Raw genomic sequence first — 27,186 nt, forward strand, 5'->3', positions numbered from 1 at the left:
GCATCAGCATATTAGTGAGGCCTAAAGTACCTGAAGAGTAATAACGCACCCTTCAAAATGACAAATTCATCAAGCGCATCCACATTGCCCCAACGAACTTACAAATGTGTATCTATTATCATATTAGAACAGAACAAGTTGGAGTTCCAAATTGAAAATCACAAACAACAAACATAGAACACACGTTGAGCAACAACATACCCAGTGTAATCCTACAAAGTGGGATTTGGGGAGGGCAGAGTGTACGTAAACCATAACCCTAATCAAATTACAATATTGAAAGTTTTCGTTGAATTGTTGAAGTATGTACGTTCATTATCTTAGAACCTTCAGTACAACAAAAAACAATAGCATAGGATACACGTGCTGACATCATTTATCTACAGAAGTCTGTTGCAGATAGTTTACTAACAGAAGGTAAGAGAAAAAAGCACTACAGCAGCGTAAAAGACGTTTCTTCTTCCAGGGTACAACAGAGACTCCTAAAATTTCAAATCGTGTAACTCATGGTTGCTCAGTTTCCAGTTGGCTGACAATGAAAGAGAGGATTGTTATTAGCAGTGAATTTGTTTAGCAGTGGATCAAGTGTGATAAACATCATAAGATAAATGGAAGAAGTTACCCTTACCTATATCTGACAATAGGATTGTTTCACGATGTGGCTTCAACCCCAATAACACTACCATCTGCTCCTTCATTGTTTGATGTATTCTCAGAAGTCTCAATGCAGGTGCTACTTCTCATTATATCCACTTCATTATGAGAGGTAGAAGCTTTTGGTCTCTGGAGAGCCATGGTTGAATTAGTTTCAGAATTCTGTTGCAAAAGTCTGCTTGGAAAGCTCGGTGAACCAATTGCTTCTCTTTCACAATTGAGCATGGAAAACATTGATGACTTGGGAAATTCAGCAAGTTTTGACGGCAACTCCGACGAATTATAGAAGAGCAGATGAGCTACAGTGCGGTCTATTGGATTCGTCTCTGTCTCTACATGGGGTGGTCTGACAATTCAGGGAAACAGAAAAATGATGAATATTCTCACAAAGCCCTGCATATGACTTCTGTTCCCATAGATGAATATGAAAGAACAAGGAAACTAGTACTGCAATCTCACAGCTATCCACCCTCATAATTTAAAGTAAATTCAAAGCTTATATAAAGACGAGTAATTGAGAGTATGGGACACATTTCAAAGCTGAGGTTAATTCTATAATGCATGTAGCAATAAGTTGCAGGGAGATCCTCACTCTCCTTTCCTCTTTCTGCTGACCATGGAGGGCCTGAATAGCATGTAAATTACAGCACAGAGAAATAGTTGGCTCAAAGAGTTCAAGGTCAACAGCAGGCAAGGTGATTGCATGGAAATTACAAATCTTTTGTATGCTGATGATGCAATGTGATGCAGATGTGGAACAAATGAAGGTCCTCAGAATTATTTTGACCATCTTTGAAGAGGTTTCAGGATTACATGACATGTTAACTGGAGGAAGAGTTCTCTGTTTCCAGTTAGTGACCCTCAACAGTTCCAACAATGTGTGGGTATATTAGGAGGAGAAGTGGGATCTTTGCCTACAACTTATCTTGGCATGGAACTTGGAGCAAATAGCAGATCCATACACATTTGGAATGGGATTTTAAAGAATGTGAGAAGAAACTTACCAGATGGAAGAGCCAGTATCTTTCTTTAGGTGGCAGGCTAAATCTCATAAATAGTGTCCGAGATGTTCTACCTACCTACATGATGTCTCTTTCCCCTATTCCCTCTTAAGTTAAAAAAGAGAATGGATATGTTGATAAGCAATTTTTTATAGCAAGGAAACAAGGAAAAAAGAGGTGTCCATCTTGTCAAATGGAAAACACTGACACTCAGCAAACAGCAAGGGGGGCTTGGTATAAAGAATCTAAGGAAGCAGAATCAAAAGTTTGCTCATGAAGTGGCTATGGAGATATTCAAATGAAGACCAATCACGCTGGAAGGAGGTGATTAAAGAGAAGTATGGAGAAGAAAATGCATGGAAGACCAAAACAGTTAACATTGCATATAGGGTCAGTGTCCGGAAGACTATTAGAAATCTATGGCAGATTTTCAGTATCAATATTAGGTTCAAAGTTGGAAATGGTCACAATTTCTGATTGGGGAGACAACTGGTTAGGATCTGGGCCACATCTGGGGTAGTTTCTATACCCAGATGTTTTCTTACTGAATCAACAACAAAGAGGTAATATTGGGGAAGTTTGGAATAATCAGGGTTGGGACCTCAGTTTCAGAAGGCTTCTAAATGATTGAGAAATGGACAGAATCATAGGATTCCTCAACACTCTCAATCCCTTCAATGGAGTCACTAGAGCAAGATAGACTATGGTGGTTGAGAGGCTGTTCAGGAGCTTTTTCAGCCAGACAGTATCATATGAAGAACCATAACAACAATCTTAATGTGTAGTGACCCTGGAAGCAATTATGGAAGGCCAAGATACCATACAAAGTAGTATGTTTTGTTTGGTTGGCAGTTAAGAGGGCTTGCTTGACACAGGACAGACTGCAGGGAGGGGAATACTCCTTTGCTCTATCTGCCATCTATGTGGAAGAAATGCAGAAACAAATAGCCATTTTGTTTTGCATTGTAAGGTGACATCTCAACTGTGGGACATATTTCTAGCAATGATAAGTTTGAGCTGGACAATGCCAATGAATACACTAGATATGCCATCTAACTGGAATAGGAAAGGAGGAACAAAAGCTCAGGAAAACAGTTGTTATATAATCCCAGGCTGAATATGGAGGACTATTGGAAGGAAAGGAATTCAAGATGTTTTGCTTATTTGATCAAAGCAACAATATCGTAGAAGATAAAGCTTAATTGTATTCTTCTTTTGCATTTTTGGTGTAAACAAGAGTATATAAGTGACACAGAGACTCTCATACAGTTCCTAGAGTCTCTATAGTTATTAGCAATTTTGTGTGTAGCTTTTACATAGATTACATTCCTTGTAACTCTGGTCTTCACAGGCCCTATTAATTTCAATACAAAAATGTTTCCATTTCAAAAAATAAGTGTTGCTAGGATATAGCTATAATTCACATTCAAAATCCATTCGCACGAAGATTAGTTCCTCATTGCATGGGTTCTTTGGAAACTGATAATACATTAACGTACTGAAGTTAATGAATAATTCTACTGAATTCAATACAGAACTTCTATTTAACAAGACCACACTGGGAAACATGAGACTGAAAAAAGGATTGGTAGGATCTTTTTTCCTATAAGTAATCAAGTAGTCCATGCACGAGCCTTTGGCTAACTACGGATCTGAGCTAAATTATTCAAATAAGTTCAAGTACAACTTTGGATAGATGCTGAGGAATCAACCTGATCTAGACAGGTGCTAGTGGTAAAGGGCAATTTGACAAATGAATTTACAAATTCTGGGAAGAGAACTTTGTAAACAAAAAGAATGCAGTCTTTCACACATCATGCATCAAACAGTAGAATTGTTGGTTTTTTCTAAAAGATGGGGCAGCAAAAGAGGGTTAAAATGGCTCTCTTTGGATTGAAATGTCTTTCAATAATTTTATTCAGCATTGAGGGGCTTTAAATAACCAACATGAAATACATCTGCATAATTTGAAATTTCAAATAACCTAAAATATCTCAACAACTCTAACAACCTAACTAAAATTCAAAATTCAAATTCATTTAAACTAAACAACTTATTTTGCTAAAAATTACTGCAGTAACTAAAAGCAAATTTCAACACTCCCCCTTTACTTTAGTTACCGCAATTAGAAAAACGGTTCCTCCTCAAATTTTGCTCTAGCAATTGATGCTGAATTTTTCTTGGTTATTTTTGAACCTGCACATTTTTGGATATTGATCCTTCTCTTTTTCTTTCTTTTTCTTCTTTTGATGTTGTGCTTCAAAAACACCTTCCATGATACTATCTTGTGTATTGGAAGTTCTTTTAAAACTGCTTTTATTTGGACAATTGTAGGATTTGCACAATGTTTTTGCAAGTATTTTCCAGCCATCACAACAACACATATGGCATAGATTATAAAATATAACTGCATTTTCACTCACAAAATTTGATAGTTTTTGTTAGTGAAATTTTTTTGGGCATTCAAAGAGAGACTGTTGCTTGACATCGATATTTGTTGAAAATAGCCCTATGCTTTGAAAATAAGCATGGATTGAAAATGGTAGCCTAGACGGGTTAAAATGGGTAGCCCTGATGGGTTAAAAAGGTATGCTAGTTTTTTGAAAGAACTCACAGATCCCGTAAGATCAAGAAAGCTCTTGATACCACTGTTGGTTTTTTTAAAAGTTGGGGCAGCAAAAGAGGGTTAAAATGACTCTCTATGGATTGAAATATCTTTCAATAATTTTATTACGCATTGAGGAGCTTTAAATAACCAACATGAAATACATCTGCATAATTTGCAATTTCAAATAACCTAAAATATCTCAACAACTCTAACCACCTAACTAAAATTCAAAATTCAAATTCATTTAAACTAAACAACTTATTTTGCTAAAATTTACTACAGTAACTAAAAGCAAATTTCAACAACTACAAAGCAGAGATGAAGCAGATAACCCATCTTTGCAACAATTATCAAATTATGAAGTTGCTTGATGAAAGAAACATTTGTATTGCATAACATTCAATGGTAATTGGAAGTCATATCAATAGTTCCTTCATCTTTGCTACTTTAATTTGTTGGTACTAAGTCAAATAGATGTTATACTTTTCCATTTTTTATTCAATACTGCAGCACAGAAATTTAAATTCACCTTTAATTTAAATGTAGAATTATGTACATAATATTTCTTGGATCGAGAGATTCACGAAGTGTCTGGACATCAGGATGATTTCAAAGTCTTGGAAATCGCAAGAAGTGACTACAAAAAACAAATTAAACTGGTGCTAAGGGGGAGTGTTAAGAATTCATCACCAACTTAATTAATACCTAAGACAATTCAAAAAAGAATCCAGAATCTTCACGAGTTGTACAGAAATGAAGTAAGATCTCTTGAATGAGTGTTCTAAAGAGACAAGTCTAGAAATTTTCTGAAAAGGGTAGTTCAAAGTAGCTAGGAATATTCTAGAAAATAGTATGTATAATTCACTAGATTCTTCCATGGTGGTTCACTTGAGTTGTAATAAAGAAAGCAAGCAAGCAAGAAAAAAGTAAGCAAGAGAGCAAACAACAAGTGAGTGAGATATAAGAGAGAGTTGCTAGAGTGTGAGTGCAAAGAATATTGTGTAAGAACTGTAAGACCGAAGCGGGTCCTTACTTTGCAATAATAAAATTCACGTTGTGAGCAAGTGATTGTGCCCATTAAAAATATCCAACACTGCACCCTTATTGTTCACCCTTACCAGTTTTAAAAAAAGTTAAATTGTTTCTAAATATGGAAAGGTTTCATTCTTCTTGGGACAAACTAAAAAGGAAAGTGCGTCACATAAAATGGGACAGAGGGAGTGTTATTTTAAAACTACTACTTATGAGAAGAGCAAATTCACACAGGAATATGAACTGTGTCAAATAAAATAGTACAGAGGCAGTTTTATTATTAAGGCTACTACTTATGAGGAGAGAAAATTCACATAGGAATATGATCCTGTAACCAATGATGAGTCAGTCCAGAATACTCACCATAAATATAGATGGTTGATCCAAGACAGACAAAGCTCTAACCACATCTAATTCAATCCAGTCAGTTCTATTTCAATTACTGAGTGTCATAATTCATGTCAAGTATTTTCAAGGAATGGAGTGGTTCGATCACGACATGGAATTTATTTCTCTTGAGGGAAGCATTGTTCCGTTGTTCGAGACCTTTTAAATGAAATAGAAATTCTTGGCTGCAAGCATTCTAGAACTTTAATGTATTCAACCACCAATCTAGAGTCTAAAGAGAAGACAACGGGAGAAATCAAAATGCTGGTTGGGAAACTAATTTATCCTTCCCCTGCTAGGTCACATTTTAATTTTTCAGAAAATGTATGATGATCCAAATAAACAACATAGAGTGACATTCTATAGAATCTTAAGGATTTTAAAGAGGACATTAGACAAAGGTTTGTACTTCAACGAGAACGCAAGAAGAAACACTAAAAATTTCACCAATGCTGATCGTACTGCTTTAATAGAAGACCAAAGATCAACTTCATCTTACAGTACCTACATTTGAGGAATTTCGTTACTTAAAAAAAGTAAGAAACAACTGGTCTATCAAGAAGTAAGGCATAAACTGAACTCGGAACCATGGCACAAGGCAGTTGTGAAGAAACATCGCTTGAAGCTTGAAAGAGTACAAAAGTTTACCTAAAGGTCTAAGTTAAGAAATCTGCATAGGCGTACAATGATAACCGATCACCATAACCAGAAAAGAAGAGATCAAGTATGTCACTACACTCAAGCGCAGAGCACAATATTTTTTTACTTGAAATGGGTTACAGCTCAATGACTTTATGTAAACTATGCAGTTTACTGGAGATGAATTACAGTTTATAGATTTTAGGCAATAATATCCTGACTATTCATTTCTTTAGTTGCCAATTTGCCATTACTCCAAAAAAGAGTTTTGTGGCACGTTGACTCAACTTTTTTATTTGCATTTACAACTTGTTTCACTGACTCAAACATTTTTGATTTGCAAATATAACTCTGTTATACCGCATATCAAGAAAGAGTACTAATAAAAGTTGGGATGGAAGGAGTAGTTGTTGTTCTTGTAAATAAAATGTTATAAATAGATATAAGCTGAGTGCCATACAAGCAAGTTAGATCAACACATTGCAATTATCCACCTCCCTTAGTATTATGGAAAAAAAAACAGAGATACTCCACCTTTTAGCATTCTGGAACCCTACTATGTATTAAAATTATAGTACCCTTTCTTCCACCTCAGCTCAGCTCTGTAGGGGTTTTAAACCTAGAGCGTAATTTGAAGCACATGCTTTAATTAAGAAAGGGGCAAATGTAGAAAAAATATTTAAAAATAGATATAATTCAAGAACATTAACTTTAAATGCCAGGAGCAATTATATGGACAAAAGAATTGAAAAAATTATGACAACTGTTTCGTGCTTCCTTCTTCAAGAAACATTCGATAGGTGATGAGATGCACACATAAGCAGCTTGGTGCCTGCACTGATGTGCTGGATAAGCAAGGCAAAGCCTCAGCTAATTTTGCACCTACATTCGGGGCTTAAGTGCACCTAAAACGAGCCTTTGAAAACAGTGAGATCTCTTTCTCTTACCCCCAAACCCCACCCCACCCCCTCAGATTTTAATAAATTCAATACAAATTTGAGCATTAACACTATTGGTGTACAAGTCAAGAAAATCCTCTAGTAAAAGTGATGCTGTATATGATATTACTGTAATCTAAGGAAGATTTGCCTTTTATCATACCATTATTACAGATACTCCTCTAACAGACATATCTATGCACTCCTTTCCCAATGCAAGAAGCATGAAGGCTTGACAGTAAGAAAAAAACTACAATCTCATGGCTTGGAACATGTATGATTTCAATAGAGATTTTTGTGACGCGGGTCATATTATGAATGCCTTTTACATTCAGGCTCTTATTTTTCAAAAACAGAAAGCTACTGGAATGAGATCTGCTAGATTGCTTCCAGTGAACAAGAACCATATTTCAGTTTTAATATAGTGTCAGTACTTAGGTACAAACCTGTTATCGGTGTTTATTTCTTCCTTGCTGACTTCTCTTTCTCCCTTCTTGGTGCTGCAACTATCATTGCCACATTGCCTCTGTGTAGCACTTTGAGCCAGTCGGAACAAGCTATCTCTGATACAAAGTCTTATTTTGAGGTCCAACTGAAAGGAACCATTCATTTGGTCATTAAGTTTCTGTGAAGAAATAATACCATGAGACTTATTTGGTGGAAATACGAGGACAAACCTTTGAGATAACATCCTGAAGAAGATACAGTGCCTTGTCTTCCGCTGAATAATTTTCAACTGCCAAACAAACTGTGTTGGAGTCAACCTGTTCTAAAGGTGAACTCGGGTCCAGAGAAGGGATGCAGCTCAAATTCTCTTCAACAGATCCTCCTTCCTTTGCAGGTTGATAGCTAAACTGCTGCTGCTGTTTCTGAATGGCAAGCATTGCTCTCAATTGCTGTCGCCTTCTTAGTTTTTCAATTTTTTCTTGAGGAGTCATCATCAAAGATTTTGATGAAGCATCTTGAGACTTGTTGAAATGATTTGAATTGCCTGGAGAAGCTTTACAATTTGAAAGGACGTGTTGGTGGCTTGCTTGTCCAGAATGGAACTGTGACCAGGTAGACATGGGAGAACAGTAATAACCTGTATCCCCATAGATAGAAGAAGCAAAAAGAGAACCTGGAAAATGTTTGTGCTGCAAACATTCTGGTCCTTGAAGCTGATTTTGTTGACTGAGCTCTGAAGCAGGACAAGGTTGATTCATTACAGATGGCATGTCAAACTTGTTCAGGTGAGGAGACAAGGATCCACATAATTCCTGCAACTGAGCAAATTCACCAACTTGTTCTAATTTAAGTCGACCTTGCAATGTTTTTTCCTGGTTATTTCCCTGTACACATGAAAACAACTAGAGCAACACTTTGATGTTCAAATATTAAATGAACACTAATTATATGACACCTGCTCAAATAGAATCACAAATTTATTTTCACATGCAAGTGCAAAGGGAGGTAATCTTCTTCGTCTACCTTTCCCTTTTCCTTGAGGGATGACAATCCATGTTGACATAAGTAGAGTTATGCCCAATTACTTCATAGTTTTTTACAAGGTGAAGCCAATGTGAATGATTAAAATTATGTCCAATTTAGATTTAAGTTATGTCCAAAATTCATCAGCAGCACGCTGTTTCATTGTAGAAAAAGTATACAGAACTATTAATTTTTCAAGGTAAATAATTTTATTAATAATACAAAAATATCCCATGGACAAGCTGTATCCCAAAATGTAGAGAACCTATAATGTAATATGATTCTCAACGAACAACACCCAATCTTCTATACACACTGGAAGTCTGGACCTCATGAATTCACTAAAAAGAAACTAGGAATGAGAGCCTATTCCTTAAATGTACATGGTCTTACTCTATTCCATCAAAAGCTCTCCTATTCCTTTCCTTCCGCAAGATCCACATGAGTGCTAGTGTGGAAACCCCCCAAGCCCTTCGACTTCTCTTCATTCTTTCAAATTCTCAGTTGGATGATGTCTTCTTCAACGTATCCGCCTCGCCCATTGCATCCCGGACCATTTCAAAATCACACACCATGAGGAAGACCGACTTGACAATGTAGGAGGAGGTGGTCCACAATTTCACCTGAACATTTGAACATGATGCACCACTAGAAGCAATTTGATTTCCTATTAAAATTCAAAATGCTCACTACCTCAGGAAAGAGAGTTGAAGAAAAGCCTGTAAATCCGCTTGTAAATTAAGAAAAAAGAAGAGATGTTAAAGAATCTGGGATGTTGCGCCACTAGTATTTATGTGGGCCCTGTGGAAGGAATGAATAGGAGTGCTTTTGATGGGATAGAGAATTACTATGTACACTTTGTGGAATAACCTCTCATTTCTAGATTTGTTTTTGGTGCACCAACGATGTTCCAGTATATATAGATGATTGGGTATCATTCATAAAAAATCATATTATGTTGTAGATTCTCTACTTTTTCATATACTACTTGTACATGGGAGAGTTTCCACAACAACAATTATGCCTCAATCCCAAACAAGTTGGAGTCAATTATATAGATCCTCATTGACCATGTTTCTCAAAAAAAACTATTACTAAGATTATTTAATCTATAAAAAAAATGGCATAATAAATATTTATGCCCTATAACTTGGCCTCAACTAGCATCTATGCCCTCCAAATTTGGGTGTGCACAAGTAAACATTTAAACTTGTATAGAGTTGAACAAGTAAACACACGCATCCTACTTGGCGTCCTACGTGTATTGTGCCACGTAGGATGTGTGTGTCTATTTGTTCAACTCTATACAAGTTTAAGTGTCTATTTGTGCACGCCCAAAGTTGGAGGGAATAAATGTCAGTTGAGGCCAAGTTAAAGGGCATATATATTTATTATGCCTAAAAAATAGAGTTTCTAGAGCCATTTGAAAATGCTACCTACATAAATAGAAAATGGAAAAAAGAGGAAGGGCAAATCAACTGCATTGGGAAGCTTCCATTATTCCTGAAAGCCATGAGTTTAAGTACAACCACTTCTTTAACACTCTGGGTCCCCTATGAATTATCTTTTCCATTTATATTATAATTTTACAAAGTTGGACACATGTTATGTGTTAATTAACAAAAGATCAAAGAATAATACACCAAATTATTTATTGGAGGAACCAAATTTTCTACAGTTTTCTGGTAAACAAAGGAAGAAAAAAGAAAAACGGCAGGTGAAGAGAGGGCTATGTACAGTATTGTCTTTAAATATATGCGGTCATAATTATCACAAAGTAGATTACAGTCTTTCCTTCCCACTAGATGTCTTAATTGCTCTTTTGCAAAAATATAAGGTTTGCATCACGGAGCTATTTTATTTATGAAATTCTTTATCTTTATTCTTTACTTCATAACTTCTCTTACTAAAAGCTATTTACAAATCTGAAGAAACTAAAAAGATGAGTTCACCAGCTATATGAAGTAGCTTTGCCAATTCTATGGAAAATTGGATATTCTTTTTTTAAAAAAAAAACTCCACCCTCTTAACTGGAAATGGGATACTCGATAAATGAGAAACTTCTATTTGACGTCTGAAAAAAAATTGAATGTGGAAATCAGTTAAGCAAGGTATTTTGTCGCAACAGGATACTGTAGCTCAAAAGCTGCAAGTACACAAACAAAATTGAGACCCTCTCTTTTTTATCAGTAAAATTTCAAAACCTTTTCTATCAATCTCTGTAGAGAAAATTTCGCGAAAGAAAAGATAACGGGATGTCAAAGAAGCATATCTGTTACAATTTATCCTCGACCTTCCTCAAGCTGCTTAGCTACTGTGAAAGGCATACATGTATAAACACATATATACTAATGGTATGAGGCAGAGGGGGATGACCTAAATTACAAGTGATAATGACATGTCTCCTACAGACTCTTCTCTCTTGAGTTTCTGAAGAAACAATTTATCATCACTTGTATGTGATGTTAGAGACTGAGGCATAGTAGTTTTTGTTGTTGTATATGTAGTGTTAGAGACTGAGGCATAGTAGCTTTTGTTGTTCTATATGTAGTGTTAGGGACTGAGGCATAGTAGTTTTTGTTGTTGTATATGTAGTGTTAGGGACTGAGGCATAGTAGTGGTTGTTGTTTTGTATGTGATGTTAGGCTTTGGTATGGATTAGGTAGAAGTTTCTTTACTTCCTATGAACAATTATCAATCAATTAATTAGCACCATAAAACAAACAAATTATCATGCATGTCTCTTCCCTGAATCCAGTTCTGTATCTAATTTGTTTTTCTTGATATTACTTAACCAACAAGGAGTGGAAGGGGTGAAAATGAAATATCATCCCTATGTAATAAGTGAGTTATTGTGGATGAGTTCACACTGGTTAAGAAGGGAATATTAAAAAGATACCTTGCTAGAAGATCTAGCAGGGATTGTAATAGTTCCACCATTAATGGCGAACTAAATGGTAGACCCTATTCTCCCATCTCTGAAGTTGTCTGTTCAAGCTACAATATGTATCCTTTTTGCTTACTCTAAGCTTGAAAAGGGAATAAAATCATTTACGTACTGAAGAAAAATACAATTGGTATGAGACAGTTAAGATCCAGGATCATTACCTTTTCCTTCGGTAAAAGCATACTTTTGCCTCCACCATGGTCCCTAGCATCAGTGCACAGATCCACATTAGATGTGATATCATTAACATTCTCTTCATCACCAGTAGAAGACTTCTCCTGGTCTAGCATGTATTCTGCTTTAACTTTTAATCTTTTGGATGGGCTTCGCGGAGATCCTAGCGCCAAACTCGGAGAGTCAATAGACAGGGGAACAGACTTATCTGGGCTGCTTGTAACATCTTTACAAGATGACCATAGATCGAGAGTGTTAGGAAGGCTTGTATCTCCAAACAGTGGGTTGTTGTTGCTGCAAAATGTCACTTTTGAGGATTTTGAGCCAGATGAATACAATCAGGGATGATCAAAATTACATAACAACAACAACAGCAGCATACCCAATGAAATCCTACAAGTGGGGTCTGGGGAGGGTAGAGTGTACGCAGACCTTACCACTACCTTGTAGAGGTAGAGAGGCTGTTTCCGAAAGACCCCCGGCAATTGTCATATTGTTCATATCCACATCAGCTAATTGTCATATTGTTCGGGAAGAATATAGCATGTTAAAAAATGAGATTGAAAATAACACTTTTGATTATAAAAACAAACACATTTGTATAGTCGATTTGTACTCGTCGACTGGCCTGACTGTCCTTGTTACTCTTTAGTTTCTTTCTTCTGCTTATGTTTTGAATTCTGCAAGCTATTTCGGTGTCTGCTAAATATATTGGTTTCTCTTCAATCAGTTCTATCTAGGGGCATGTCTAAGCCACAATGCATTATATGGAATTATAACTATGGCGTTACTACAATCAGGGATGACCTAAATTACATCAAAAATATATATATATGGAATTACTGTAAACTAACATAACAGACAATATTTTAAGATATATTCCTATCTAGCATACTTTGCTTTGTTACTGTATACAGCACAACACACAATAATTGAGATATATTCCTATCTAGTACACACAAAGTACAGTTAATGCAATTTGGAGACCATAGAAGTGGGTAAAATCATATAAAAGAGATAGGAAGGGGAAAATGAGACAATAATAGGTTTGTTCCCAATCATACAAAGAAAAGGAGAAATGGAAACCTATCCTGGGCGAGACAAGGTTAAGTCAAATACGTGAGGAGAGAGAGAAATTAGAGCATGATGAAGGAAACTATGAAGAGGCTTGGGGGGGAGAAAGCCTCAGAATTGGATGCTTCACATTAGTTTTTCTGTTCCGACAACAATGGGATGTGGTGAAGAGAGAAATTATGGAGAAAATGGCATCATTTAGGAGTTGAGGTAGTTTAAAAAGAGAATTAGTGCAGCCTTCATTGCGCTCATTCCTAAGAGAGACAACAACAACATACCACATGTAATCCCACAAGTGGGGTCTGGGGAGGGTAGAGTGTACACAGACCTTACCGTTTCATGGAGATAGAGAGGTTGTTTCTGATAGATCCCCAACTCAAGTAAAGAATTTTAAATCAGTTTGAAAGAGGAAATATGGAAATGAAGGAGACACAAAAACTAATACGGAAGCTATTAGACTAGTAGAGTGCATTTACAATTATAGTACTCTCAAATAGATTGATCAAAGGAAATGACGGAATGCCAAAACAACTATGCTTCAAAGTGTGAACTCACATACAAGCCTATAGATTTCAAGCAATACACAAGTCAGAAAGAACAGAGAGAGAAAACTGATGTCTACATTACCTAAATATCTTATCAAGGTCATCGAAACTTCCAATGTTAGCCCATCCATAATCAATAAAATCACCTTGCTCCAGTTCCTCATTCTGATGGTGAAAAGCTCGAGTATCATCACCAAACCGATTTCTCTCATCTGATCACAAAGCTAAACAATTGAATCCAACTTGTAGCTTTTGTTTCTTTTTTTTAATTAAAAAGAAGTCCATTTTTTAACTATGACTGCAGATTATTTATTTCATGCAAAAGGCAGGAAACATTAGCATTAGCACCTCTAAGACATTCATGTTTTGGAACTTCTGTCAGATTATTAGATTCTTCAGCACCCAAGGAATCTTGATTCCTCTTTGTAGCATTGGTCAATGACAGATCAGCGCCCAATTCCATCCTGCATCCAGCTGTGATAGTAGCTCCATCAGTGTCATGTTTGGAACTGCCATCTAGTTTAATATTACACAGATCCATTTTAGTTGCAGGTTTCTTCTGATCAGTAGGCTTGATGTTAGAAGCTTCCACATCCCATTTGTTCTTAATGTTATCTCCATAAACTGGAGCTTTTCCTTCACTTCCATCAGGATGTGGCACTATGTGGTCCTCGCTCTCACCAGTCTCCGCCCATATTATATCCGTTAGCTAATTCAAGTCTCAAGAAGAAAATACGTCAGAAGTAAATGCAAGTATAATAACTCGAAAGTAAAATTTACAGCTCCTAAAGTCATAGAGAAATGAATAATAGCAGACACACTTATATATGTAGGTGAGTGATGCAGAAGAGGAGAGGAAAAACACTACAGTACTCAGCAATACGTCATTTTCGTGATCTCACCTTCTACTTGTCCTTTCAAGTTTCAATCAGTGATGTGAAGCAAATAATAGATTAATCATCAAGGCAACGCAACGGTGACACTAATGTGATTATAGTTCACATAGAGAACAATTTTATTATCCCATCAAATCTTAGAATCTGGAAAAGGCATACTATCAAAACAGAAAAGCAAGTCAGCAATGGTGGATCTAAACTTGGCAAAATTCGCCGCATACATGAAGCAAAGTGAGTGCTTGTTTTCTGATATTGGACTGAAATGAAAGGGTTTCTACCAAGGGCTGATATCATATATTATAACGCAACTAATGGTGGAACAGGAAAGCGCTAGATAGAAAGCGCACAGTCCAGTGTGTTGTAATTGATTTTGATGAAACAAATGTAAGTGTTTAGATTATTTATTTTTTGAGACAACAATTCTATTCAATAAAAACTTAGCCACCCCAGAAAAAGGTGCTAAGTTGGAAACTTTACAAGCATCGAAAGGGTGCTTAAACCCCTGCCCAGAACCCTATACAGTTATACATTGCCAATTCAATATACTAACTCTCCTACTCCCCCCCCCCCCCACACACACACATATTCTGTTTACACCAAAAAAAGAACAAGCTAAGAAAAGTCATCCTAATTTTCTCGATAGAACTGCTAGTGCCTTCAAAATGTCTACCATTCCTTTCTTTCCACACTGTCCACCAAATGCAAGCAGGGATATCTTCCACCAGTCCTCCTCCCCACCTCTTTTCCCAATATTCCACCAATTGTTCAGCAGTGCCAAAGTAGAACTAGGCATTACCCAAGTTATTCCCAAAATACAAAAGAACGTGTGCCACAGCAATACCCATAGGGGTCAAAAAGAGAATTGACAGATTTATAAGAGACTTTCTTTGGCAAGGCAACAAAGAGAAGAAAAGCAGTAATTTAGTTAAATGGAAAGCTATAACCTTGAGCAAGAAACATGGCGGTTTGGGCATAAAGAACTTGGCACCTGCATAATAGAAGTCTGCTACAAAAATGGCATTGGAGGTTCAATAATGAGGATAGTGCACTTTGGAGGAATTTCATATCCCAAAAATATGGGATGCTGAACCAGGGGACCACAAATGAAGTTAATAGTCCCCATGGTAGCAGTGTGTGGAAAACTATCAGAAACCAATGGCAAGACTACTGGAAAAATGTGGAGATTATTGTGGGAGATGAAAGAAAAACTGAATTTTGGGCTGATCACTGGATTGAGCTTCTATAAGTCTCCATCAACATGACATGATCAACCAAATGTGGAGTCAATAGGGATGGAATCTAATCTTTAGAAGAGCTCTTAATGACTGGGAAGTAGAGAGTTTCGTCACACTGCTTCAGATATTGGGAACTTTTGGTGGTGGCGGTGATTCTACAGACAGACTCAAGTGGAAACTAAACAGTAAAGGGGCCTTCTTAGAAAAGTCAGTGTATTGGCAGGTGAATCAAAGAGGCCTAGTAAAGGAGAATTAGCCTTGGAAACAAGTCTGGAAAGCAAATATCCCTATGAAGGTGTCATTCTTTGTCTGGTTGGTGATTAGAAAAGCTTGCCTAACTCAAGATAAGCTACAAAGAAGAGGTCTTCAGATTTGTTCAAGATGTCTCCGTGTGAACAGTAGGGTGAAACAATGAACACTTATTCCTACACTGCAATGTAAGAGTTTAGATAGAGCCATATTGTGAGCAGGAGATAACAGGAGCAGTTCTCGGGTTTTTGTAACAGCTATATAGTGTCACAGAAGCTGTTGTGACTGTTAAAAATAGAGGTCTTTTTTATTCTATTTTAGTCCCTTAAGTATTTAAGTAGTTTATTTCAGTCTTTACAGTTTAGTCCCTTAAGATTAGTTTTCTATAATTGCATTCTCGTCCTAATTTCTGTTATGAGTTGGACAGCTGTAGCATTGTCGGCGGATTGTAAGGAGTACTATTTAGCTTTGTAATTGCATTTGGAAGGAATATACCAGAAAATTAACAAATTCTATCTCTTCCTTTCTTCTCTCTGTTTCTTCTTCTTTACACATAGTAACAGGAGTAACCTCTTGTTACAATGGTATCAGAGCCTCCTGGTACCTCTACGCTGCCTTTAATGGCTTCATCCTCTGAAATTCAGACCAAACAGGATGACGTCCGAGCTGTGTGAAGTTATCAGTGTTCGTTGATGGTGTGAGCAAGCGTTTTTAAAATGTTGAGCTGCAGCAGACACAATTTCAAGCTCAACTCGGTGAGATTTGTGAGACGGACAAGAAATTGGAGCTTATTATTTTGAGTTTTGACTATGGGAGTACAGTCAATTTGTCGCTCTCCGACGGCAACCCCAACCGATTTGACTCCACATGCAACACCTGGAGGCACTCTGGGTACTCAACATCGAACGGAGATTGGCCAACCATCGAACGGAAAGTCACATATGATAGGTTCTCAGCCCCCTTTTACTCCTTCTGTGTTAGAGGTAGGCAGGGAATTTACTTTTCCACCAGCACCACTTTTCTCAAACCCTCCTTTGTTTAGAGACCCCGTTTATTCCTCAGCTCCTCCTCTCCTTTCCACTCTGATTGTTGACGATCCTGATTCTTCAACCAATCAGAGAACTCTCAAACCAAAGATCAATTTTCCAGAACTCAATGGTAGTATGAGAAGACAAAAGTTTGAGAGAGAACTCAACTTGATTATTCCCACAAGCTATTGGGGTTTAAACAGCTAAGTATACATGTCCTAAAAAGGAAAGGTAATCAATACCTAATTAAAATAGGAGTAAATCTAGAAGTTAAACATATGCTATAGAATATTCCTAGGATTCTAACACTACCCCTCAAGCTGGTGCATACATATTATATGTACCAAGCTTGTTACATATATAACTTGTTTTGGGATCGGTAGGAACTTGATCACTTGACCGCACGAATGTTGTGAAAGTGTCTCCTGAGAGTATCTTTTCTCTGACAACATGACAATCAGTCTCTATGTGTTTGGTCCTCTCATGAAATACTGGATTCGATGCAATGTGAAGTGCAGCTGATCATTATGTGTTCTATTGTCACTCTACTCCAGGTTTGTGTATGTATTTGGTAGTGTATATTGATGACATAGTTATCACAGACAATGATGATGAGGGAATTACAAAATTGAAACATCATCTTTTCCAACACTTTCAGACTAAGGATCTTGGTCAATCGAGGTACTTCTTGGGCCTTGAGGCTGCTCAATCCAAATCAGGAATTGCCATTTCACAAAGGAGGTATGCACTTGATATTCTTGAAGAGACAGGGATTAAAGATCGCAGGAGGCAAGGTGAGAAGTATCGATATCCCTTCCCTACCCTTGGACAACCGAGAAAGACACATTTAAGAGCTCGGGGAGCAAATTTGTCTTTTCTGGAGTGAGTATATGAGCAAAGCATGTGCTCCCAAAGATGCATGGTGGAAGAGAGAATAAGGTTGACTAGGGAAACAAAACAGAGTGCGGTACCTGATTTTGAATAGTAGAGGAAGGCATACGGTTAATCAAATAACAAGAGTTGAGCACTACGTCCCCCCAAAAAATGCAAAGGAACATTTGCTTGTATGAGAAAAGTGCATGCAGTCTCAGCAATATGTCTATTTTTGCTCTCTACAATCAACTTTTTTTGTGCAGTGTAAGGACAAGATGTCTGATGAAGAATTCCATGGGTAGACATAAATTGATTAAATTAGGATGATAAATATTCACGTGCATTATCACTACGGAAAGTGCGACTAGAAACACCAAACTGATTTTTTATTTTAACACAAAAAGTTTGAAATATGGAAAATAATTCAGAACAATTTTTCATTAAGAACATCCAAGTGCACCTTGAGTAATCATCAATGAAAGTAACAAAATACTTAAAACCCAATGTAGAACTAACTCTACTTGGACCCCAAATATCAGAATGAACTAAATGAAAAACAGACTCTGCACGATTATTAGGGTTGTGGAAAAGTAGCTCGGACGTGCTTCCCCAATTAACATGACTCACAATCTAACTTGGATAATTTGGACGAGCTAGGTACCATCTTTTGAAGTTTGGATAAACTATGGTGTCCCAATCGTCTGTGGATTAAATCTGGAGAATCTGAGACTAAAAATATTGTAGTGGATCTGTGAGAATTGAGATAATAAAGTCCATCTGACTCATGCCCTTCGCCAATCATCATTCCCGTACTGATGTCATGTATAACAAAGAAGTCACTAAAAAATGAGAAAAAACAATTTAAAGCCTTAGCCAAACGACTTATTGACATGAGACTAAAAGGGCAACCAGGGACAAAAAGAATATTATTTAGAGTCAAGGAAGGTAAGGGATTAGCTTGACCGACTCCGCTGCCATGGTTGGAGAACCATTAGCTAATGTAACAGTGGAAAGGGACTGAGAGTAAGTAATAAAAAAAAAGGGCAGCCCGATGCATTTAAGCTCCCGCTATGCGCAGGGTCCGGAGAAGGGCCCGACCACAAGGGTCTATTGTACGCAGCCTTACCTTGCATTTCTGCCAGAGGCTGTAAGTAATATTAGACAATAAAGATTTGTTACCAGAAATGTGGTCAGAAGCGCCTGAGTCCATGACCCAAGGGCCAAGTATGGTGGACTATGAGATACAAGCAATAGGATTACCAACTTGGGCAACAGAAGCTATTGATGAAGATGTCTGCTTACTCACCTGATACTAAAGAAAGTCGTTGTATTCTACCTCAGTCAAAGAGAACAATTGATTGGTTGGATTACTAGTGGATTCAGTTTGAGCAACATGAGCATTCTTTGGTTTACCATGTAGAGAGTAGCACACATCACGAGTATGACCCAATTTGTTTCTGGACTCCTCTTCAAACTCCATAGCAGGCTGAATTTTCTACAATTGTTCATCATCTATCTGAGATCTTGAATGAAATTCCAGATATCCGACTTGTGATAGAATCTGATCTTTCCTTTCATTCTAGTTGTTCTTATTGGCTTTGCTCCATTCTTTGAGCTTGACTTTCAATTGACTAAGCTTAGAAGCCAATTGAAGATAAGGTCTGCCAGTGGCATTGAAGATACTCCACCATTCTTTCACCTTGTCTATGAATCTTTCCTTCTTAAGCCACCAATTTTAAAATTTGAAATATGATTTCCTATGTTTCCAATCACCACAGGATAATAGGATAGGGTTATGGTCCAAGCCAAGTTGTGGGAGGACACTTTGGCTGATTTAGGAGAAAATCTCATCCCATTGGGAAGAGAACAGGAATCTAGCTATTCTTGTGGCACAACTGTGCTTTTGACCTCTCCTCCATGTATAACTTCCTCCAGAAAGAGGAGGATCCAGTAACTCAAGATCACTCATGCATTGGTTGAAATCAGCCATGGCTCTAGTTATTCTGTTATAGTTTGTCCTTTCAGAGGGAGATCTGGATCCATTATAGTCCCCACAGATCACCCAAGATCCTTCACATATTCCTCTAATAGCTGATAATTCCCACCACAATTCTTCTCTTTCTTTTCTGTCAAACTCTGCATATGAAGCAGTAAGATACCAAGTCAAGTCTTGTCTGATCCCAGATAGTTTACAAATGAACATTTGATTGCCACTATCGATGAGCTCTCCTTTGCATTTCCTCTTGTCCCATAGTACAATGATTCCACCACTTCTACTAATGGAGTCCATCCATAACCCCCCCCCCCCCTCTCCACAACCCATTTGTTCCCCAAAGTTGCTGAAAATATTTTTCCACTATCCTCCATAATTTAGGTTCTACGAACACATAGATGTCTACTCCCCACTGATGAACTAAGGATTTTATTTGTCTCTTTTTATCCTCATTGTTCAACCCCCTTACATTTCATGTTAAGATTTTCAACTTCATGATTGCATTGTGGTTGTGGTCCTCCCTATGCTTCTTGATTCACTTCTTGGGTCCCCATCTTTATATATCATTTCATAAATTAGCTACCTGACTTCTTTTGAGACTTGTTGAATGGTGTTGTTTGGCTCAGTTGTTATAGTTGTCTTTTCTTATCCCTTTCTTTGGTCTAATTTCAAAAATAGAGCTTCTGTTTCTATGTGACAACCATTAAACAGAACTCCAAAATTCTTTGCTAGGCTTGATGATGTTGTTTTGCACCCATTCCGTTGAGCTGGCCTCAACCTCCCTACTGCATTTACTTGAGTCAGATTGGATTGGAGTGGGTTCATCACATTTCAGCAATTATGTCCAAAATCTACCTTGTGTTGTCTGCCTCATCACTTGCAATCAGAGGCATTGAGTTGTCATGAGAATTTTCCAGTTCTATTGTCGGAATTATGCTTTTCAATCCTTTTTATTGCGTAGGATTGTACCCTCCAGTTCCATGCAAGTGTCAATCTCTCCCTTGTGCAGATTTTTTGATGTTACATCCTAGAAATTTTGAGATACAAAAGGCTCTTGAGGAAAAAGATTTTTTGGGCCAAAGGGTTTAATTTTTGTCCCACCTATAGAGCCCAAAAAATTCCCCTCCTTCAGATGCCCAAAAGTTTGCTTTACAAAAAGAGGTGGACCCTCTCTTCTGAATGTGTCACTTGAGGGTGTGTCAGTTGTCCCCCTTTCCTTTTCTAGCATAAAGGTAATTATTGACTTGGTGTATTCAGAGCATGACCATTTTTCATGGAAGGACCACATCCAACATACTCTGCAGGCAAAGTAGGTTGTACCTCACCTCAAGAGGGTCGTCGTTCTCTCTCTTCCTCCGAGCTGTTCTCTCTTTTTTCCAGTTTTCGGTGGGTCGTCAGTTTTTGATAGGTCGTTGGTAGCTCCGAATAGATTGGGAGTGAGAAGATCAGATCTCCATCTCCGACATCAATGGTTAACAAAATCTTCTCTCGTGGTTCCTTCACACGGATCCTATCTGTTTCCAGCCATCCACCACATCTCTCCCCGATGTCCCTAAAGGTGGAGTTGGACCAAAGATTAGAGGAAGACCCACCACTCAAATCCAAACCCATCAAGGTTTGAACTACTAGGTAGGGTTCCGACGGTCGGTGACCACCATTGTAGCATCAGATGTCTGTTTTGCCTCAGTTCAATATTAAAACAATTATGTCGTTGTTCTCAAATGGAATTCGAAGAGGAATTGGGATTCATCCATGTCGTGTACTTGAACTCCCTAGGCTCCATTACAAGTTTGTTGAGCCTATCTCCTGATGTCGTTACGAGTTGTAGTCTTCATCTACTGTGAAACTCCCCACCAAGGATCTGTCTAGTAGGCCATTTTCCTCTATGTTCTTGAAAAGCATCTCTTTGTAGCTCTTCTCCCCTCTGGTTTGGTTGAGGAGTTTAGGCTGTTTGTTTGTAATTAATATTGTATGATATCTTTTTTTTTGGAAAATGGTAATTGTTTCTATTTCTATAAAACAGTACAACCTTTGTACTGAAAACCATATTTACTTAAGGAAACTCTAATAAAACTAACCTATCCCTATAATGAGTCTAAGACATCAATGATAGAGACAGTATCATTAGAGTACATCTGATTACACCAAAAACACAGATTCAAAATGCAATTCAGTTTGACTTGTTGCATACTACTCTCCCTATTCTCAAAAACTCTAAGGTTGCTCTCTTTCCATATTGTCCACCATATAGTGGCAGGGACAATTCTCCAATTACTTATGTTTTTGCTTGTGACCCTGCTTCTTCCCATCTATATAGAGCCTCTGAAATTCTCCTATGATATCTATTCATGAATTTTTTTATTTTGCAACTAGAATATCCCATACCTCATTGAATGTGTTTTCTGGCAAGATAATTACTGCTCTGTCATTTCCTTTAGCAGTAATCATTGAGACGAATCTTCCATATTAATTAAACTTTTGTGTTAAGAAAATGTTGGTTGTGTTATCTTACCAATTCCAAGACTTGAAGGTCTTTCCCCTATCCATTATGCTATATATATATATATATTGTTTTTCTCTCTTACTTGGGACTGTGACTTTTAAGCCAAGGGTCTTTCGAAAACAACCTCTCTATCTCCATGAGGTAGGGGTAAGGTCAGCGTACATCTTACCCTCGCCAGACCCCAATTGTGGAATTTCACTGGGTATGTTGTTGTTGTTGTTGTTGTTGAAGGTCTTTCCCCTATTCTCTGATGCTTCTTGGGCCTTTTGCATATCCAAGACTGGCTCACTTGCAATCAGTCTGCTCATATGGTGTCTTGCACTTTCGATCCAGTCATACAACAACAACAACATACCCAGTGAAATCCCACAAGTGGGGTCTGAGGAGGATAGGATGTACGCAGACCTTACCACTACCTCATGGAGGTAGAGAGGCTGTTTTCGAAAGACCCTCGGCTCAAAAGTCACAATTCCAAGTATGAGAGAAAAACAATATATATAGCATAATGAAAAAAAAATGCAATGCAAAATTTACAAGACAAGAACAATAACTATAGCAAAGTACTACGATAATCAAAGGCAATAGCAACACAACTATAAAGACATGCCTAGACTTACGACAACCCTAAACCGACACATGGCAAGACATCATTCTATCCCTACTAGCCTTCTACCCTAATCTGCGACCTCCACTCTTTTCTATCTAAGGTCATGTCCTCGGTGATATGGAGTAGTGTCATATCTTGTCTAATCACCTCTCTCCAATACTTTTTTGGTCTACCCCTACCCCTCGCACCTCCTAACTGGGGCGTCGACACCCCTCCTCTACACATGTCTAAACCATCTCAGTCTCGCTTCTCTCATCTTGTCGACCACAGATGCCACTCCTATCTTCTCCCGAATAACCTCATTCTTGATCTTATCACTCCTAGCCATCTCAGTCTCGTTTCTCTCATCTTGTCGACCACAGATGTCACTCCTATCTTCTCCCGAATAACCTCATTCTTGATCTTATCACTCCTAGTGTGTCCACACATCCATCTCAGCATTCTCATCTCCGCAACATGCATCTTCTGAACATGAGAGTTCTTTACTGGCCAGCACTCCACTCCATATAACAACGATGGTCTAACCACCATTCTGTAGAACTTACCTTTAAGTTTAGGTGGTACTTTCTTATCACACAGGACTCCAGAGGCTAGCCTCCATTTCAACCATGTTGCCCCAATGCGGTGCGTGACATCATCATCGATGTTCCCACTACTCTGAATGATGGATCCAAGATATTTAAAGCCTTCTATCTTGGGGGTAGGTTGGGTGGCAAGCATCACTTCCCTGCCCTCTTCATCCATCGCAACATTAAATTTCGATCCAGTCATACCAAATCCTTGATTTGGATTTAGATTTTGTGATGTTGTAAGATTTGCCCCCGAGGCGGAATAAAATTTTGTTGTCCATGAAAAAAATGACCCAACTTTTTTGTTTTTGAAACTGGTAATGTTGTATTTCAATACCGTAGACCTTCCAAAAAATAAAAGATAAAACAGAGAAAATAAAACTTATAAAGATCCTAACAAGTCTACTCAAGGGTCATCCGGACATTATTTTAGCAACAAGCTGAAACTTTTGAAAGCTAAATTAACCGAGTGGAATGCTACCAATTATGGCAATTTGGCGAGGAAAACAGAGTTTCTGAATCAATTAACAACTCTTGATTGAGACAAGGGGATCCTCTCTCTGTTTGAATCATTTCCTCAGAGTTCATTTCTATGTTCATTGGTTCTCTGTACTTGTCAATGGAGAGCCAGTGGGTTTCTTTAATGCTGAATGAGGATTGAGACAAGGGGATCCTCCCCCCTTTCTGTTTATATTAGCAATGGAAGGGTTTCACAGCTTGATGAGGCTAGCCACACAAAACAGATGGTTAAGGGGCTTCCAAATAGGAGACAAGAATTGGAAGGAAAAGAAATTAATCAGCTCTTGTATGCAAATGATACCTTAATCTTCTGTGACCCTGAGATTGAACAATCGAGACACATCAGACTGATTCCAATTCTTTTTAAGTTGTAGCAGGCCTAAGGGCAAAAAGTAGTTTAATCTCCATCAAGAAATTTCTCAAATTCAGATTTTGGCAAGTATACTGGGGTGTAAAGTAGAGGGACGGTGTAGAGTAGAGGGACTACCTACCACTTATTTGGGAATGCCACTAGGTAGTAGACACAAAGCTTTGGAAATTTGGGATGAGATCATTGAAAAGACAGAAAAGAAGTTAGCAAGATGGAAAGCTCAATACCTCTCCTTGGGAGGTCGAGTCATACTTATAAAATTCAATACTGGATTCAGTTCCCACCTATGTAATGTCTCTATTCCCTATTCCCTCAAAGGTGGTTTAAAAATTGTATAAACTCATAAGAAAATTCCTTTGAAAAGAGGCAAAGAGGAAAAGGGCTACTATCTAGTGAATTGGAATATAGCGATGCTTAACAAATCAAGGGGAGGTCTGCACATTAGAAACTTGAAAGTGCAAAATGAAAGTCTCCTAATGTAATGGTTGTGGAGATATATCAGCAAGGAGAGAACCCTCTGGAAGGAAGTGATAGTGGAAAAATATTGTGAGCTTAATCCATGCATATGGTTGGGGAGTGTGGAGGTCCATCAAAGCTAGGTGGGACTCAATGGAAGAAGAACTGACTTTAAAGGTGGAGAATGGCATCAAAGTCAAATTCTGGAAAGAAGTTTGGATCAGTCAAATCTCTCTGGGTGAAGTATTTCCAGAGTTATACACTATAAGCAACAACCCAGAAGCCAAAATCAGTGATTGTTGGACAGCACAAAGGCGGGATCTCTCCTTCAGGAGGTTTTTGAATGATTGGGAGGAAGACAGAGTAGCATCCCTACTGGAAATGCTGGATGGAGTTAATATTTCTACAAATGTTCCTGATAGAGTTACCAGGATCCACACCAATGAGGGTGTTTACACAGTTAACAGTGCCTACTGGAGAAGGTGCAGGAATAGACATGTGTAGACAATATAACTAGAATAGCATATGGAAAGGATTGATACTACCAAGGTGAAATGCTACACTTGGCTAGTTATTAAGAGAGCATGTCACACTCAAGAAGTGTTGCGGAAAAAAGGAATGCCACTAGTTCCAGGCGTACTTTATGTAACTTGACAGAAGAAACAAACAATCATCTATTCTTACATTGCAAAGTACACCTCTCAACTATGGGAACTCTTCCTAAACATTTCCGGGCAACGCTACTAAGCTAGTCCACGTAAGATACTTCTGATCTTCTAAACTGCTGGATTAGAGAGGGGGGTGGAGGAGGCAGCAAGACTCAAAAAAGATGGTGGAAACTGACTCCTTCATATATTTGGTGGTCAGTTTGGAGAGAAAGGAAAGGGTAGATGTTTTGAAGATAAATCCACTTCCATTCACAAAGTCAAATGTAATTGTTTAGTATCTTTACTTTTTTTGTGTAAACAATTATGTATAGATGACGTAAATCAAGTCAGAACTGATAGGAAGCTTGTACAGAACTGATAGGAAGCTTGTAAATTTTGTTTGGGTCATGGTTGTATCCTTTTTAATGGTGGCCAACATTTCCTTAATGTTGAAGAATACTACTTACCAATTGTAAAAAAGAAAAAAGAAAAAACTCTTCATGTTTTGCAGGAACAAAAAAAACCTCACTGATGATGAATTGATACACAAAGACAACATAGCAATGAAATCTGAGGAAATTACAAAAATATGAAGAATTACCAAGGAGGCAAAAATCAAGATTTTTCTTCTTTTTATTTTTGAGAAAGAAAAATCAAGAATTTTATGGCTAAAGCAAGGTGATAAGAGCACCTAGTTCTTTCACAGGATGGCCAATGCACACATGAGATTTAAAACTCTGCACCATGAGCTAGAGGTGTTCGGTATTTTATTTGTCCAATTATTATCTCCGCCTTAAAAGTGACTACTTTCCAAATACATTTGAAACAGTGACTAAACTTTGATTGCCGGCTCAAAAACAGGTCATTCCATCCTTATATTTTCCACTCAAACTAACTTAGTTTTCCAAGAAATCTCACTGACTGGGTTAGTCCAGTTACATCAAACAAGCTCTTTTTAAAGCTATGATTTCACCTAAGGGAATAGATGTTGAACAGCTAAAAACAGCTTACTAGGCATTCTCAATCGAAAATACACATATGCAACAGAATTACAAGAGAATTACAAAAGTTGAAAAGAAAGAAACTCCGGGACATTGATATCCAAATTAGAAAAAAAAAACTTGGTTGTGATCAAATAAATAGCTGAATAAGGATCCAATGCAAGCCTACTGGTAATAGCTTAGAGCAAAAGAGAAATATAAAAATTTATGAGCCAAAAAGAATACAGAGAACTACATTCAGTATTTTCTTCTCCTAAAACCAAATATAAGTTCATTTCAAGGAAGGAAACTTAACGCACCTCTTCGTCGTTCCAATTAAACATATCAGTAAAACCGACAATGTCTATCTACTCCGAAGCACTTCAAATTTAGCCCAAACATGGCCGATTTTTCTTCACTGGATCAGTTTATACATTTCAACCAAACAAAAAAAAACTAGCCACTGAAAATTGATATTCAACAGGAATTTCGCCGGAGATTCACAGAGGAAATCTATATATTCACAAAAAGACCTATGCCGGGGATTCACTTTGGCTTTAGGGGGGTACAAGACGAGAGAGTGATGTTGTGTGGGGGGAAAGTTTGTGGTTGTGTTTTTCGAGTGAAGGCGCGCGTGGGACCCTAGACTACTTGAGGCGAGTGGGTTAATTTGTATGGATGCTACTTTCTACACGTGTTAACAGGCGTATCTAAGGTTGTGGCTGATGAATTTCGGATCTAATGTTGAATTTCTACTGGTTTACTTGAACTTCTAAAGGGATCATTAGAAAT

General features: G+C 37.7%; 1 protein-coding gene across 5 annotated transcripts; it reads right to left on the reverse strand.

Annotated features, from left to right (window-relative positions):
* Positions 1-243: 243 nt before the first annotated feature.
* Positions 244-27,147, reverse strand: LOC129887059 (protein LNK2). 5 transcript variants are annotated; one of them, XM_055962012.1, is made up of 9 exons: positions 26,715-27,147; positions 13,818-14,178; positions 13,552-13,681; positions 11,838-12,144; positions 8,380-8,608; positions 7,937-8,250; positions 7,706-7,851; positions 629-1,000; positions 244-529 (listed from the first exon to the last, which is right to left on the reverse strand). In XM_055962012.1, exons 1-8 carry the CDS (start codon positions 26,736-26,738, stop codon positions 652-654), a joined length of 1,860 nt encoding a protein of 619 aa, XP_055817987.1. In that variant the 5' UTR covers positions 26,739-27,147; the 3' UTR covers positions 244-529; positions 629-651. The 5 variants fall into 5 exon arrangements, with proteins under 5 accessions (XP_055817987.1, XP_055817985.1, XP_055817984.1 ...); XM_055962010.1 differs by having other exon boundaries at positions 7,937-8,259; XM_055962009.1 differs by having other exon boundaries at positions 7,937-8,518.
* Positions 27,148-27,186: the final 39 nt, after the last annotated feature.

This window comes from Solanum dulcamara, chromosome 4 (genome assembly GCF_947179165.1).
Source record: "Solanum dulcamara chromosome 4, daSolDulc1.2, whole genome shotgun sequence".
NCBI classification, from domain to species: domain Eukaryota; kingdom Viridiplantae; phylum Streptophyta; class Magnoliopsida; order Solanales; family Solanaceae; genus Solanum; species Solanum dulcamara.